This window comes from Aspergillus thermomutatus (genome assembly GCF_002237265.1).
Source record: "Aspergillus thermomutatus strain HMR AF 39 chromosome Unknown NODE_1, whole genome shotgun sequence".
Taxonomy (NCBI): domain Eukaryota; kingdom Fungi; phylum Ascomycota; class Eurotiomycetes; order Eurotiales; family Aspergillaceae; genus Aspergillus; species Aspergillus thermomutatus.
Genome location: NW_020798048.1, coordinates 115,137 through 131,906, shown reverse-complemented (window position 1 = coordinate 131,906; position 16,770 = coordinate 115,137). Strand labels below are relative to the sequence as shown.

The 16,770-nt window shown below is 49.8% G+C and overlaps 5 protein-coding genes across 5 annotated transcripts; 4 read left to right on the top strand and 1 right to left on the bottom strand.

Annotated features, from left to right (window-relative positions):
• Positions 1-2,684: 2,684 nt before the first annotated feature.
• CDV56_108838 (class I SAM-dependent methyltransferase) lies at positions 2,685-3,857 on the top strand (the record flags this gene model as incomplete). The annotated part of the gene is made up of 1 exon (XM_026762457.1): positions 2,685-3,857. One exon carries the CDS (start codon positions 2,685-2,687, stop codon positions 3,855-3,857), a length of 1,173 nt encoding a protein of 390 aa, XP_026619027.1.
• Positions 3,858-5,366: 1,509 nt separating this feature from the next.
• On the top strand, positions 5,367-6,521 carry CDV56_108794 (thioesterase family protein; the record flags this gene model as incomplete). Its single annotated transcript, XM_026762413.1, has 5 exons — positions 5,367-5,723; positions 5,773-5,802; positions 5,861-5,891; positions 5,934-6,103; positions 6,165-6,521. 5 exons carry the CDS (start codon positions 5,367-5,369, stop codon positions 6,519-6,521), a joined length of 945 nt encoding a protein of 314 aa, XP_026619026.1.
• Positions 6,522-10,391: 3,870 nt separating this feature from the next.
• CDV56_108648 (putative ubiquitination network signaling protein) lies at positions 10,392-13,510 on the top strand (the record flags this gene model as incomplete). The annotated part of the gene is made up of 2 exons (XM_026762267.1): positions 10,392-12,141; positions 12,198-13,510. The coding sequence occupies 2 exons, from the start codon at positions 10,392-10,394 to the stop codon at positions 13,508-13,510; spliced, it is 3,063 nt and encodes a 1,020-aa protein (XP_026619025.1).
• Positions 13,511-14,204: 694 nt separating this feature from the next.
• Positions 14,205-15,218, bottom strand: CDV56_108606 (flavin reductase family protein; the record flags this gene model as incomplete). The annotated part of the gene is made up of 2 exons (XM_026762225.1): positions 14,205-15,007; positions 15,074-15,218. The coding sequence occupies 2 exons, from the start codon at positions 15,216-15,218 to the stop codon at positions 14,205-14,207; spliced, it is 948 nt and encodes a 315-aa protein (XP_026619024.1).
• A 311-nt stretch (positions 15,219-15,529) lies between these two features.
• Positions 15,530-16,030, top strand: CDV56_108592 (mitochondrial 54S ribosomal protein bL31m; the record flags this gene model as incomplete). Its single annotated transcript, XM_026762211.1, has 1 exon — positions 15,530-16,030. One exon carries the CDS (start codon positions 15,530-15,532, stop codon positions 16,028-16,030), a length of 501 nt encoding a protein of 166 aa, XP_026619023.1.
• Positions 16,031-16,770: the final 740 nt, after the last annotated feature.

Genomic DNA, 16,770 nt, shown 5'->3' with positions numbered 1-16,770 from the left:
TGATTGACCTTTCCTGGCCTTTTTTTTTTTTTTTTTGCTTGGAACAATGGCCTCAGTGCACCAACATCAACCATCTAAGAACAGAGCCCGACCTACAATGCTCAGACATCGCCACCAGTCCGGCTTTACCGTAGTACTTATTTCAACTTCAGCGTGGCGTAAACAATAGAGGACCAGTACTATTGGTTAACTGCAGAGGTCATAAGTCTACTACTTGAAAGTAGACTTGCTTCGTAGAGACGGAAGTACCGTTGGACTTTTGACGGTTGTGAATCCTTCTGCCTCGCTTGGATGTGTAGTCGATACATGTATAAGAGAACTGTATTCGAGGCAGCTGATATCAAGTCCGGAAATGGTACGCCAACATTTGACTGGATGACTAAATATGATGGATGAATTATCTTGCAGATGGCATAGTCGGCTTTTGGATCAATGACAGGGAGAGATAGACAATTGTACATATTTGACAACAATTTCATTGTTAGCATCGAAGTCAGGGATAGTAGAAACTATCGCAATTAAGGAGACGGGGACAGAATCCGAGTCGCCAGTCGGCCATGTCTATGTTGATCGCTTACAGTATGCCAAGATAAGTCAAGAGTTGGAGAAGGATTCTTCATTCGGAATATCTGCCTTAAGATAGGGAACCGTAGCTCCCGGTATATATGATAGATAGTCCTCAGTGGATGGTTCAGACAACTTTCTATTTCATCTTTCAGTTAAATCCCTTCAAGCTACGGAGTAGAAACTCGTAGATTCTACCAACCTGCCTGAAAGCAACTACAGCAACTATGGACGTAGTTACTGGTGACTTAGTGTACTCAGTACACAATGTGACCTGTGCAGGCACGTGTCCATATTGTAACGGACCGCCACCCGTAACTTCCACCTGCATGAGCCCGTCTGGAGCCCGTTCGTTGGCCGTTTTCAGCACTGTTGGATACATCAGATGGAGGAGTCAGATTTTACACCTAGGTACTATCTGTCATCGGATGATACTTCCTTCTGCAGTACAAGTAGGCTACAAGTACCCAGCTAATCACATCAAAAAAAGAAAAGGAAGATGTTGGACTCGGTACTTCCATCATAACTACCTTTTGTATTTGTCTCTCCTGGACTTTCCTCAGGTACAACTCGGGTGACATCCGGATTCCAACAAGAGAAACTAATGTCCCAAACTAGAGCCACTAGACTCCTGTAGGCTGGACCGTACCTACGTTAGCCTCCTCGGGAACACAGACCAGGGCGTTCTGGTTGGGCTGGATGTCCGTTCCAGTTGGCAATCTGCATTGGCAATTTCCGTAATGGGTGAGAGAGAGTTAGAGGCTTTAAATATTGTTCTTCTTATTATTTTTTTGCAAGGGGGGAGGGAGGGAACTTGATTCCTTGAAATCTCCAGTTAAACGTCCATTCATCATCGAGTTCCGGGACGGATGATCTCTCCTTATGGAATACTCCGTAGATAGAATATAGTATTACTCGGTTGAGACCGTAGTCTACCAGTTCTTCGTAGTACAAGGTAGTATCGATCATGAGATAATCGACTATTGCCATTCCATTGTTTCATTTTGTGTAACCTGGTCGATGCTTCTGCTTCTGCATCTGCATTCGACACCACCACTGAGTATTTGTGTAGTAGTTTGTACTAGTGTGTACTCCGTAGGGTGTGCTTTAACTTCTTCTGCATGAGCTAGTACTCTGCAGAGTGCAGAGTATCAGTGCAGACTAGCTACAGCCTCCAGACCTCGTCTGGATATGTAACCGAAACAAAAAACTCAAAATTGAAGAAAATGAAAGACAAAAAAAAGAGCCCCTGATCAATTGATGGGCGTCGGTCAGCGGGGACATCTGATTCTAGCCTATCTACGGATTACGTCCCGTAGTCTGAGTTGAGAGTCAGGCTAGAGTATTCGCTACTATCCAGGAATTCCGCCACCCACAGAGTATCGCTCTTCTCCGTTCGAGACAAGGACCGGCTAAAATGAGAGTGATGACGATGACACCCTAGTTTTCGACAACAATAACTGTCAACTTTATTGGTCTTAATTGTGTCTCGGGTTCAGGTTGTCTTGAAATCATGGTGATACCTAGGACCGTTCAGGGTAGTTTTCCCGTTAAGCGGTACCTTACCTAACTACTACGGAGTAATTTAAACGACATTATAGTTTCTCCTTTTAACTCTTTAGACTCCCGACAAGAGTCCCAGTCTCCCAGACCTACCTTACCTAGGTAAAAAAAAAAAAAAAAAAAAAAAAAAGAGAGAAATTAGGCACTCTGTAGGAGTCATCCCAGTGGAGTTGGAGGGTCGTTTTTAGGGTCGCGGAAACGGAGACTTGGACCACGATTTTGCGATGGTCTTTGCCCCCCCCCTCCTTCTCTTCATGTCTTCTAGTCCCATGGATCAATCTATCTCTCTTTCTCCGGAGTCCAGACTTGCTTCAACTAACTTACCTGACCTCTCATTTCTTAAGTTGCCCCTCCTGTCTTGTCTCTGCCTGCGACCTTGACCCTTTGTCCGTCCGTCGTATTGTTCTTCATCTTCCTCCTGTTACAATGGTATAATCACTTGGCTCAATTCTCCCTCTTGAAATATATCACGAAGGGGGCAGGAATGCATATAGCTCATCGCAGAATTGTGTCACATCTCGACTGGTGAAGAAAAATAGAGCTCCCAACTCGAAAATATGGATGTCATGCCAGCTGCCTTCACCCCCGTGGCCTCCGGGTCCGACCTTCATTCCACTCTGAGTTCGACTGGTCCTACGTGGGCAGGCACTTCGACCTCCTCCCTCTCCTCCTCCATTAACGACTACTCCTCCTACCCCCTCATCCGCCAAGGTGACCGCACCTATCTCAGAGACCCCGAAAATCTCTATCCTTTGCCATGCGACCTGCCAGAAATTCACCGCCAGACATTGCGCTCCCTTATGCTCATTCGTGTCTTCGGAGGCCCTTTCTGTACGCCGTCGCTAAACGAGCAGCCCCCCAAAAGAGTTCTTGAGATCGCATGCGGGTCGGGATTATGGTCCAGTATGTGTCATGAGCATTTCGCCCGTCGCGGCCATCGCAACATCGCCTTTCACGGCATCGACCTCGTTTCAGTGGCCCCCGATTTGCGCAAGAAAGGTGTGAACTGGCATTTCAAGCGGCATGACCTACGCAAGCCCCGCCTGCCTTACCCGGACGATTACTTTGACTTTGTGTTCATCAAAGACGCGGGAATGTGTCCGTCTAGTCCAGCACAGCAGGCGTCCGGTCTCAGTGAACCATTGCGTGTCCTCAAATCCGGAGGGATTTTAGAAGTATGGGATTCCGACTGGGTATTTCGATCATTGCTTCCGAATCCCGCCCCAGCTCGCAAATTAGCTTCAAGAGAGCAGGAAATCGCGGACACCACCGCGACGTATACCTTTTCACCAGCCACACCCTTCACCGGAGCTCAGAACAAGTTTCTCCAGGATTATAATTCCTGGGTCGAGAAAGCCTTTGATCGCCGGAAACTCACTGCGATACCATGCGCCACAATTGGTTTGTCCTTCAATGCCGAAGTTGACATCCTTGAAAAGGTGGACAGTCGTCGTATCGCCATTCCATTGGGAGAATTGCGATGGGAACGTGAAGGGGGTCGCCCACGCAAGCAATTGACCGCGGAACAGATGTCAATCCGACGAACTGCACTTCTGACTGTTATTCAAATGATCGAAGGCATGGAACCGATGCTCATGGAGGCCAGCGGGAAAAGCAGGGATGAGTGGGACAGGTGGTGGACTGCAATGATAAACGACTTGTTTCAGAAAGGAGGCCTCGCGAGTGGAGAGTGCCTGGAAGTGAGTGCCTGGTGGGGTCGAAAAAGATAGACCCTGCTTGACGAAACTTCCGGTGAAGTCATAAAGATAAAGAGGCTTTGGTGTTTTGGATGCCAAAAAAATTCTATCGGCTATTGCTCACGGTCCTAATTGGTGATACCCCCGAGTCTATTTTGTGTTTCGATTGTATATTTTTCAGAACATTCACCCAAGGTTTCAGGCACCGCCACTGCATTTATTTATTCTCATACCGCTGTTTCAGCGTGCGGTACCGCTTCAGATAATACCTGGTTTGCTCATCAGTATCATGACTGAAGGTTCGGGTGTGTGGATGCATGATATGAACGGTCTCCTCATGATAAACGGTCGTCCAGCAGTGACTATCCTAGGATATATGTAATAATTTTCTTCTTCTGAGTGCCTCCTGTTTGTAATCGGTGTAGAGGTGGTTTGTGGAAGGGTAGGCCCTCGGCGTTGGGGGAGAGGGAAAGGTAGAATTCCTGTTCTTACATAGCTTCAATCTCTGATGCGGAAATTATTAGTAGTTGAAACTTCGACCCTAGCGACCCCCAAATTTCTGGATACGAAGACTTCAATCATACCCTTTTTGACAAACTCTGCCCTCGCTATCCCTGTCCGAATCTGTTCTTCGTCGGTCAAATGCGATTGGCCGGAGAAGGCTTTATGTAGCCTTTGCCTGAAATAATCATATCCAAGAGGGTATTCGCGCCCGAGATAGAGGAGTTCTGCAGTATCTGACTTAGTATCGAATGAGATAAACGCATATAGTCATCCGCTGAAGGCAATTCGGTTCAGGGTCGAAATAGCGGAATAGATGGAACACAAACTGCGGAGCAAATACCTTTGTAAATATTGATGACTTGTCGACGGAGCTCTGGATTCGCCATTGTTATTGCATTGACTAGGAGACCAGAAGGGTCAGTGTCAGCGTGCGATGGCTGCAAGATGTTGTCGGGATGCGGTTGTTTCTGCAGCCGGAAGATGTCGGTGACGTCGTTTGCGCGGGCGCCCTGCTATTATTATGCCGTACCAATTCAGGTGAGGACTGCGGACTAGACTACTAAGCATGCAGCTCCGGCTCAATTTATTTGACAGTATGTTTAGCTTTCTGGAGTATTGATTGTTATTATTGGAAAGCTCACACCTCAACGGTACATGGTTTCTTACTTTATTATTCAGGGATTATCCCCGCGATGTTGCGGAATATATAGCTGATGTGGTGCGGAGAAGCTTATTATGGAGACGAGTTGCTCTTCAAATCGAGCTTGCTTAGACCACCTTCATGATATTATTATCAGATGCTACTCAAGAACAGTGCTGCCTACTCTCCTGGATGACAGTCAATGGGCTCCCTGAAAGCCTATCACATCAGGTTAATACCTTCGATTGCGGCATTGCTGAAGGTGGAGAGTGGGGAGTGCCCGGGGTTAACCGTCGGCCCCATGCTTTCTCGGTGCCTTTGAGTGACAGTGCTGGGCGCTAGACCAGCAACAATCCTAGACTCTCCCCTATCCCTGTTGTACATAGTCCAGCTGAACAATGATCGCAATCCAAACACTCAAAAGGCAGCGCCTCACTGCGATCACATCTCAAGCCTCAATTTGCTATTCCCAGTTCTTCTCGACATCGCCCATCTCCCAGGATGCTCACTCCTTGGCTTCGAAACAACCCCCATCCAAACCCCACTCCATTGATCCGCGATGGCTTACCATGATCAAAAGACGGATTGGAAAATGCATGATGTTCGGCCTGAAGCCGCCACAGGTCGAGGAAGCAGGAAACATACTCCAGCGCATTGCGCGCGATTGGCGCGAGCTGATCGCCGGCAGTGAGGGCTATCTGACGGATGAATGGAGGAGGGGGTTATATCGGCAGAAGGTCGCTTGGGGAGAAATGGTAGGGCCTATGGAAGCAAAACTCTTGTAATGGAAACACGCTGATGTAGGATGTTCTGCGCTGGCGACAGGATAGCATGGTGAGCATTGCCCGATTCACCCCGTTGTTTACACCGAGATAAACTGACCATGGACCAGGGTATGTGGACTTTTCCCTATACAATTGGACGTAGCTGCAGATGGAGCTGAGCTTTGTGACACTACCATCCAGGACACGTCAATAACGTCACGTATCTCCGATACGCCGAAACCGCACGGGTATACTTCACGCGCAACTTCGCCGTACATTTAGACCCAGCACACAAGAAGGAATGGATGGATCTGGTGAGCCCAAGAGGAGTTGGCGTCATTGTCCGGAGTATCAAAATCGACTACAAATTCGTAGGTAGTCATGCCACTTGACCCTCCGATTCTTTACTGACGAGTGCACCTGCTGCCGCAGCCCATGACGTATCCCGACAAAGTCACCGTCTACCATAAACTAGTCCACGACCCGTCCTCAGCTCAGCAATCCCAGTACGCATTCTATCTCCAGGCTATGATTTTATCCGAAGCGCGTCAGCGACCTGCTGCCCGCGTGCACGAGGACATTGTCGTGTACGATTACAAGCAGAACAAGAAGACTACCCTACCGCCATTCGTCGAGGCGCAGTTTCAGACAATGTGGGAACTCCAAGAGCGAGCCAGGAAACACTGGCAGCAGCAGATCCTTGACATTGAAACGCAAGTTCGCAAATTAGAGGTGGAAAGCTGGGATCGGGAGGGCGCTGTTGAGGATATGGGTTCTGCGAGGAAATGAAAGCTGTAGGCTCTAAGGTGAGGTGACTCCTCAAGATCTTTATACTCATGTTCTAGAGGGTGTAGAATCTAGTCCTAATGCAGGACAGCCATAGACCAGGCAATGAAGAGTGACAGGGAAATGAGTTGCCTGATGTGTCTTGATCTTGCAATCATTGCTGTGTAGGTCATAAGTAAAAGTGAGATGATGATATTGTTTAGCTCCAACACAAACCAAGTCAATGTAGATCTCTCAAGACGAAGTGGTAGGACTCAAGTGGACTGGCTCTTGATCCTTTCAAGTGCATGATTACGATCCTCCAGCTGGCTGCGACCCCGTACCTCTGGTTTCTCTCTCAATTGAAATGTCGTCTTTCACGGGGTATTCCGTCCCCTGTGTGTTGCCGTGCGTGTACCTTGGCCTGCTCAAGAAAATACTCGAAAGAAGGCCCCAAGGTGCATTGTCGCGTTTCTCGAAACTATAGATTCGAAACTACAGAGTTTCGATTGTCTGGTCACCAAGGTTCCACTATCATTCGGGCATGGAACAGTCCTCTATGCTGGGGTCCCAACAGCGACACCACGATATTCCCCGAAAGAGAGTTAGACGTTATCGTTATATTTGTTACTCTAACACAATTTGAATGCCCAAATGTACAGGAAAGCTCTCCTCATTCTCAAACCCCAACTTCACTGGGCAAGATCTCTTCTCTATCCTCATCATGGAAGCTAGCTCTCAGAATATCATGCGGCCCTTTTGACCATTGCTCTAGTGTATAGTCATAAATTCGACAGGGCGATGCATGGTCTTCTCCAGAGGCGCCCAATTTTCTAGCATGGTCGAGGTGTGCCAATCAGGGGAATGCTTATTATCATTGCCAAACGCCCGCCCATCGCATGGCGCGAGGAACGCTGAATGATGGACACGCATCATCACAAGCTCAACAGATGCAACTCAGAGCGAAAGGGGAAAAAGAGCGTTGAACAACATGATGCTCGGCACTAACCTGATTCTTCCCATGTCGTTCAGCATAACCAGGTCCTGCGATAGAACGACCCTTGGACATACCCAAGCCCAGTAAACACAAGGTATTAGCGAACCTCTGTCGCCCACGTGTGCGGAGGCCAGAACTCAATGGATACGTCCAGTTCCACCACAACTTTCTCCCAGAAGGCGCTCAACCTGTCTCGAAGTTTCATTCTGCTGCGCGGGAGCGACATCTCTGGCTTGATTCCGCTTAAGACGATCGCAGGGGTAGCAAGGAAAGAACGAAGACCCTGGGATCTCTGCTGTGGTCAACCTTGGTACAGCATCTTTGGTTGAGATGGCGTGGTCATGAGGCTTGCTTTCTTCAACTGTACGCTGTCCCATGGCACTATATACCATGCCTCGATGCAGTGTCAACTATGAGAAGCTCACAATTGTGACCAAGCAACCATTTGATGAAATTGATGATCAAAGTGGAAGAATCCTTGATGGTAATGACCACTTTTGTCAACTCGAAGCTTGTAATGCTACATCGATTCGCGTTTTGAGCTCTATCAATAAGTCTGTTGCTTTTCGTTGACGAGACTCAGTTTCAACGGCACTGAGTAAAACAACCGAGGAATTGCATTCATGTTTTCAGTCCTCGCATATATAGGTACAACCCGCTGTAAAGGGAAACCGAGCCATACAGCGATGTACCATGGAAGGGTATGGCGCCATAAACAATTCTCATGTTCCCAGAACCATCGATGTACATCCAGGATCATGGATTTGATACCTTACCTAGATTTTAGCCACGAACAGAACCTTAGTATCATATGACCGTCGAATCCCGGGACATCTCCGACGAAATACCCAGAATAAGTTTGGCACGATTATCCTCTTTGGGGTAAAACCGGTCGATCATTCATCGTTATTCCCTGTTTCTTTCAGTTGATCCAATGAAGAGCGGCCTAAGAAAGATTGATTGACAATCAAGAATCAACAGTCATGTAGTTCATACTCCGTATGCTGAGTACAAAACGTATTCATCTACTTCTTTCGCTATCATGCACCGAGCCATAGCCTCGAAGGTAACTTCAGCCAGTTTCGGCGAGATACTATTAATACAAACGGTCAACTCAACCATCGGGGTCAAGAATCATTGCTCGAACGAATCTCCGCTATTCCAAATAGTTGACTGGCATCACATTTTACCAGATCAGGCGTTGTGCGCTTTGTAGCTGTCAAATTGAGAAGGTCAACCCCGCAGAGAAAGCGGAGGATTTGATCATCGGATGATCGTCTTGCTTCTAATGATTCTGGGTACAGCACATCCCCTGTGCATGGCGGCAGGAGATATACTGACAAAGAAGAGAATATTTGTATGGCCAGTTTCTGCGTCAGTGAGGGGTAACTGGGAACGCAAGCAGTAGGTCATGTACCATGGCAATTGTTGACCTATCAAGGCAGTAATCTTATTGCGATAGATGCCGGACACGTAGTCGTGCTAGAGAGCAGTGAAAGGTGATTGACAATAAGGCCGAATCATACCCGTATATCCCAGAGATAGAGGACGCTGCTGATATCAGCGAGGACTTGGTGAAACGATTGACATGGTGACTCTTGAGTGATCTGGCATCAATCATATGAGGCTCGTCTTGGACGGATTTTAGACTCCGAGTCCTTTGAGGTTGAAATACGAAGATAACAAAAGCTCGCGTTAAAAGTGATAGAGAAGTGTCATGGGAGGGTTGAAACTTGCAGGAGTTTATCGGAAAGCTGCCAAGCTAGGAAGAAGCTTACCCCGTTACCGTCGTGATCTTTTTGAAACAAGCGTCTGACTATGGAGTACATTCTAGGAGACCAACAGATCTGCCTTGTGTCAGATTGACTTGTCAGAACACAGCCACAATGTGAACGAATGAGGGTAATCAGAATATGTCAACCTAAACAATACCATGATGCTCAAGGCTACTGTGATGATCGAAGATTCATTTTCTCGTGCAAGATAGAAAATACCAGTAATTGACTCGATCTCCGGTGATGCTCCCAAAAATAACTAACCTCGGCAGCCAACCGGAATGAGGCGCTGCTCTACCATCAGCCCATCTGGTAATGTAATGTGTAATCTGTAATCTGCTGGTAAATTACCATACACATCGATCTGCCAACTGGTCAAGCAAATAGTTACTGATGCCTCAGGCCACAGACTTTACCCTTCTGGTGCTTAGCGGACGCGGAAGCCTTACTGCCTTGGGCTGAGGGTCCTTTTTCTCTCCCAAAGTTCCAGTAGGAAATCTGGCCGAGTGGCTCACATTGGCTCATATCGTCTTCTCTTTTCTTTCTTTTTCTGGTCCGGTTCTGACGATCAGTTCCAACCTTCCTCTAAACTAGACTCCTAAGGTAAAAAGGTGAAAAACGTAGATTCCTACGACGCTACTCACCTTGGGAAGACTCCCTCTCTCTCTCTCTCTCTCTCTTTCTTCCCGCCTCGTCTCTCGTCCATCCAGATTCCGAGAAAACCAAAAAAAAAAACCTCCGTTCTTTTTCCCTTCCTCTTTCCTTTCCATTTCTCCAATCCGCCCCTCCCGCCACGCTATCTCAGCCCTCAGTTTCTCATCCTCCTTCTCTACAGTCTTGTCTTGTCTTTTCCTTTTTCTCTCTTACATTTACCATTAGTCCTCTCTACCGACCGCCTTTGTCAGACGCCCCCTCTTGTCGTTCCTTTTCATCCCGCTCCCGCACTTTTGCCAACCTGATATCTCGCCTTCTCCCTTCCTGCTCGCCCCTTCCAAGTCGTCCTTCCTCCATTTGCCCTTTTTCTTCCCAAATTGTCTCCGTCTTCACTCACCCGCCTGGTCCAAGTCCTTGGCTCTAATCTGCCAAGCTGACTCGGACCTGGGGTGTTAGGCTCTTCTGTCGATGCCACGTTCATCGGCTACGGCTAGGAAGAGTCATAGCAATCGGCATGAGAATGGCAGCGCGGGTACAGGGAAGAAAGTGGCCAAACAGAAATCCAATGGGCATCTGAACGGTCATCTCAACGGCGGCTCTGCGTCCAGTTCTCTCTCCTCCTCTCAAGTCGATTTGCCCTCGTCTCGCTCTTCCAGCGATCCGGCCATCCCTACAACGACCGCAGCATCGACCAAGCTCGACGGAACGTCGGATAACTTCAAGGAGGATTGCAATGCGCCTGATCAATTGAACGGATACGCCAAGGGCAATGCCGACATGTCGTATGTGCAGAACAACGGTGTCGCCGCGCACACTGGTGGCGATGTTGCAGGACTGGCTTCGCGTCGTGCTGAGAAGTCGGCGACCGGTGCCAAGAGGTCAGCTTCGAATGCCTCGATCAACCCGCTTCAACTCGCGTCGACTATCCTCAAATCCTGCCCCGTGTACGACACGATCGCCATCCTGATCTTCCTGCTCCAACTTCCACCCATGGTTCTCACTCTGGTTCAGTTTTTGTTCGCCTCTTTGACCTTCTTGCCTCCTAGTGGTGCGTCGGCTGGTTCCTTGACGTCCAATTTCGACATCTTCCAAGGCCCCGCCGGGACTCCTTCTCTCGGTACAATGATCGCGATGGATGGATTCTGTCTTCTCATATGGGGCTTGTTCATGTGGACCTGGGCGCAAAATTTCGCGCTTGACTTGGCCCACGTCCAGGTTGCCATCACCCTAGGTGGAGGAGGATTTGGAAAAAACGGGGGGGTAAACACCCTCTGTGTTGGTATAGTTTTGATAATGCACCTTGTACGGAGCAAAGGTATACAGGATTTTGTTATAGGTCATCTTCTTTCCTCGAACATCATCAGTCCCGATATGTTGTCGCAATATTCGCATCTTTTGCCTACTGAGTTTCGACGCACTGAACCGCAGACGTCGCCGAGCTGGCTTCGGAGTTTACTCGCTGTCCATATACTGGCCCAAGCAGGCACCGCCATGGCGAGACGGTCAATGGCCAAGAACAGAACGCCTAATCCTCCTCGCACCGGCAAGCGCATCGACACGGAAGCGTCCGCCGGCTCGCAGACACAGATCGATTCTGCCTTCGAGTCAGGGGCCAGTGTTTCGTCCTATATTGGTGCTGATGGGCAACTCATCACTCCGACCGCACAGAAGGATGGTAGGGATCGACTACTCTCGGCGAAAAAACGCAGGAGACAGGCGAATCAGGTGCGGAGTCGTCAGCCGTTCTGGGCAGCACTGGCAAGCACAAAGATAACCGTCATGAGAGAGTATGAACATTCTAGGGCTTTGTCGAAGACAGCTCGCGGTCTTCCCATGACCGAGAGTGATCTTCAAGGTGTTTCCCTGGACGATGGACTTGTATGGATTACGGAAATCGATGGTTCGACTATTAAATTTGCGGCGGGTGATTTTTCTTCGGCGGATGATTCAACCGGTTCGGGCGCCTGTGAAGCTGGATGTATAGGGAGCGAGGATATGGAACCGTTCTACGTCTGCGTGAATGGAGCCCTTTGGGCCACCGCCACGATATGCAGAGTGCACGATGCGCCAAAAGGATCGAGTATGGTACACTGGCGGGGCGAGATTTCCGGTCTAGCCCCAAATTGTGCCTACACTTGCTCGTTCGTGCGGAGCGATACCGATGAGGAGATATGCGTCATTAGTGTCAAAACTCCTGCGACCAATGATGCGGAACAAGGTAAGACCCTTTGTATCTTTCACATGCTGGGATGTTTTATTCATTCTTCAAAGCAGCAGTCTCTTTGGTGTCAACTCCACCGCAGCCATCGTATCGTCCTTCGTCCCCAACGACTACGCTGAAAAACTCTATCGTCAACGCTGAAGCCAAGTTGAATGAGAAGCGGTCTCGGCTCAGAAAGGCTAAGAACGATCACAAGCTTGTCATTTCCAAAATCAGGAAGGAGCTTGACAATTACAACCATCGTCTACACAGCGGAACAGACGAAAACAGGCAGAAACAACGCTCGCTGCAACTGGAAAGGAACATTCGGCAAACGGAAGAGGCCACTGCCTTGCTTGAGGATCAGCTTGACAACCTGGAAAATGTCCCTGAAGAAGAACTTCGAGAATGGTCGGATCAGAAAGCCAAATACGAACACGAGCTGAATTTGCTCAATTCGGCAAAGGAGGAACTCGTCTCCGCTCGGTCCGCTGTTGCCCGTGAAGTGTCCTCATTGGAAACTGAGTTGAGCTCTGCGATTCAGAGGCGGGAGCGTCTTCAAAGCCGCCGTACCAGGATCAACGAACAATATGAGAGGATTGTCTCTGCTAATGCGCAAGGGCTCAATGAACGCGAGCGTCGCGCAGCAGAACAATTCGCCCGAGAGCAGGATCAAGCAAAACTCGAAGCAACTTTCAACGAGCAGTTTGCCAGTATTGGGCAGTCTGTGCAAGAGTACCAGTTGCGCGCACAACAAATCTGGCAACAATGTGAAGCTATCGAGCAAGCCATCCAGCAGCAACACCGGCAGATGCTCTTGGATTCTGGTCCATTGACCCCTGAGGGTAATTTGCCTGGGACGAATCCGTTCTCCGAGGCAGCCTTGCCACTGGGCGCATTGACGTCGACTGCGCCGAGCAACAGATCACTGCTAGGGCTCAGTTTCCCGCCTTTGAAGTCCAGTCCTCTTCAGACCGCGTCTTCTCCGGTTGGTGCATCATCTTCTCACCCCACGAGTCCGGTGCAGCAGCCGTCGTATCTCAACTTCCCATCTTCCCCCTTCGTCAACGCCAGCTCTCACCTCGATTCGGACTTTGTCTATCGTGATCGATCTTTCTCGAACCGGTCTGCCCGGAGCAGCCTCTATGGCTCTGACTTCATGGACTCGAGTCGTCGTCAGCCTTTCCAGCTCGACTTGTCTGAGTTGCTTGCTGACAAGAGAAGCTCGGGATCCGATAGCAATACCGCTCTGAATTCGGGATTGAGACCTGCTTCCAGCCCTTTTCAACGGGCGGGTAGCCGTGGAAGCGGTAGCGGAAGCAATGGAAGTGGTGGAAGTGGTAGCGGAAGCGGCAGTCCTAGCTCTGTGTACGGTAAAACCAACTAGGACATGGGCAGGTTCAGGAGGTTTGTGCAGAGTCTTCTGTGCGGATCCCAAGGGTACTCCTGGTTGCGTGTTTTCTGTCTCCAATTTCTGCTTGTGTTATTCTCTCGGTGTGATTTGGTACTTGATGTCGAGATGAGATTCCCAGTTCTCTCCGACTTCTAGTGCTCCGCTCAACTCCCGTCGCCTGAGAACAGTCAATCCTGCGTCCTTCATCCTGTGTAGATTTCTTGGATAAAAAGAATCAAAAAGCCTACCACTTGCCCTGACTTGCTCGTTCCGAAGTGTCCAATATCATTCCTCTGTTGGTCAATCTTCGGAGTGTGTGTGTGTGCCCCGTCGCGATCGTCAGAGTTTGATTTCTCGTAGAGAATCTGCCTACAAGAGCCGTCTTAGTTCGATTGGTAGTATTATGCCACCGTAGTCAACCTGCAAAGGTGCGAAAGGTAGATAATTTTACACTTCTTTCTGCGTCGTTTTGATAAGTGATTTATTTTCTTTTCACTCGTAAGGGAAATTCTATGTACATAAGCGCCAAAGACCTGTATATACGGCGCAAATCTTGGGGTGACACATCGCGCTCTTGATGGACATTATTGATTGCATTCACCTGTCAGTCGATGCCAGGATGCAATCATACGAGTGTGGGCGGAGTTATCGAGACCCTGTTTGAAACCCCTATTCTAGGTCTCGATAGTTATATTTCATGGCCCATTTCCCAGAATTTGGTGTTAGCATATGTCAGGCATAAATCCTCTGCAGAGCCGGACGTTACTGACGTCTCCGCCTCTGATTCAGGAAGGTGCCGCGAGAGCGCTTGCACGACGGTTCCAACAACGATTGTGTGGTCGTTGACCTCTACACGTTGCGGATTGAGCTGGCACTCGAGCACAAATGGAAAGTCCTCGACGCTCTCCTCCTCGGCGGAACTCGTCTGGCCCGTCTGGCGGATGGCTCTCCGTCGCAGGATGGGGAGGGGTCTCATGACAGACCCGTCGGCGGGGACATGCTGCGCGAATTCAAAGTCTCCCTTTCCGCTCAGGAGCGCCAGATTGTGGTTTCCCCTGGAGAAATCCCGGGCCAGGGCTGCGGTTGCTCGGGTCGGGGCTAGGAGATGGACGAGGAACCGGCCTGAGGATTGGAGGGCGGTTAGGGTCTCCGATGGTCGGCGCACGTTGAAGGAGATGACGGGTGAGGGATGGAGTGTCACCGTGTTGAAGGAGGAGACGGTCATGCCGCGGAAGGCTTTCTCAACGGGGCCCTGCGGATCTGTGGCTGTGATGATGGCGACGGGATAGGGTACACGGCGCATGAGCAGGCGGATTTGATCGGTCAGTGAAAGCGCGGGGCGGGCTGAGGCCGGATTCTTGGGCTCGCTGGGAGCTTGCGAAGCGGGAGCCGATGTTCCGTATTGTCTGCGAGGCCATGGTTGCGTAGGTGCTTCGCATCGGACAGGGAAGTTGGGCAGTCGGTTAGGTAGAGCTAGAATGGATTGTTGCTCTGGTCATGTTTGGTTAGACGATGAACAAGTGGAAAGTGCAAGGAATCGGGGCAAGTCTTCCATACCAACCCTGATATTTCTGGCCGACAGCACGGATAGCGAATATGGGAGCTTCATCCCGCCGATGGGAGAGCGGACGGAGCTCTCGATGAGGTGGAGCTCAGGGTATAATGTGCGAATGTACGAGGGAACAATGGGAAAAAAGACCATCAAGTCTCTTCACACTCATCCTGAAAGCCCAGCAAATCCTTCGACAACCTTCAATTGACAGCCATTATCACATTGGCACCATATTGTATCTAACGCAGAAACCTCCGCGGCCCCAGACGATGAGAAAAAACAGCGGAGGCTTTACTGCTTACATAACCCCAGATCCATGAACGATCCGCGAAATTTCTCGGCCAAAACCCATCGACCGATAAACCATTACAACAGCGTTCGCGATACCCAATCCAATTCAAACCCCAGCCATCGAACTATCCTCACTCTACATATCCCGGGCTCCCTATCAGCAAACGCAAATGTCAATCCACATCCCCCTCCGCCGCAGCGCGGTCAGCACCGCCCGAGTCCAGACATCCGCCACCTACATCTGCTCGCAATGTCGACATGCCACACTCCTCCGGCGCCCCAAGCGCCCCTACACCTTCACGCAGCTCATCACCCTCTCCGACGGCAGCACCTTCACACACCGCACGACTTCCCCGACACCCGTCTACCGCTCGACCCGAGACACGCGCAACTCGCTGCTCTGGAACCCCTCGTCCAGCAAGCTGATGAACGTTGAGGAGGACGAGGCCGGCCGACTCGCCGCCTTCAGAGCCAAGTTTGGGCGGAGCTGGGATGCGAATACGCCTGTTGAAGGGGAGACGGATACCAAGGCCGCTGCTAAGGGCAAGGAGGCTGCTGCCGCTGCTGCCGCTGAGGCCGCGCTGGCGGAGGAGGAAGACGACAATTTGCTTGACCTGATTAGTTCGTTTGGCCAGGAGATGGAGCAGGAACCTCCGAAGAAGAAGAAATAGGTTGATCCTTTTGGGGCTGAGGCTACGGTGGATTTGTGAGTGTATGATACGCTAGGAAGGGTGGATGGCTACAACGCAATCTTCATCTGGGTGCGTTGATGGAGGAGGCCTATTTGATGTTTGTATGGAGATTTCTCTATGTTCTTTCTGGTTGCACGGTTTCTTACTCATCTTTGTCGGTTTTATGGCCTACGTACATGTACATCATACCATCTGAAGGGAATTTCAGCATACTATTTGAATTGGACCTTGAACATGTCACTTTTACTAGGGCTTGAAAGAGTCAACTATAGCTTACACGGAAGACAACATAGAGACAGTCCGATGGAAATAATAAAATGAGAATCGGGTTCAGAGGTTCAGAGAAAGCATTAGCCATACACGCTTCGAATGGTATCTGGGTTGCGTGCTCGGCGCGAGATAGAACAAGTGAGACACTCTCATGCACAGCGCGGCTTAAACGGCTATCGCAGCTCACCAGCGGAACGATACTTCAATCCGGTGTCAAATTAGGCCAAAACATCATCGCGATTCAGTTGTACATGGCGAGAAAGGTCAGGAGCTAGCCCACGATGAGCTACGTCGCCTCTTCCGCAGGCACTGGAGCTGTACCGGTGGCTTCGTCTGTCGGCGGTTGCACAGGAGCATTGCCTGCAACAGGAGGAGGCGCAAAGAAGGGAATACCCTCTTCACCGGCATCCAACTGCAGGAGGAACGTCTCCCACAGCTCGATCAACTGT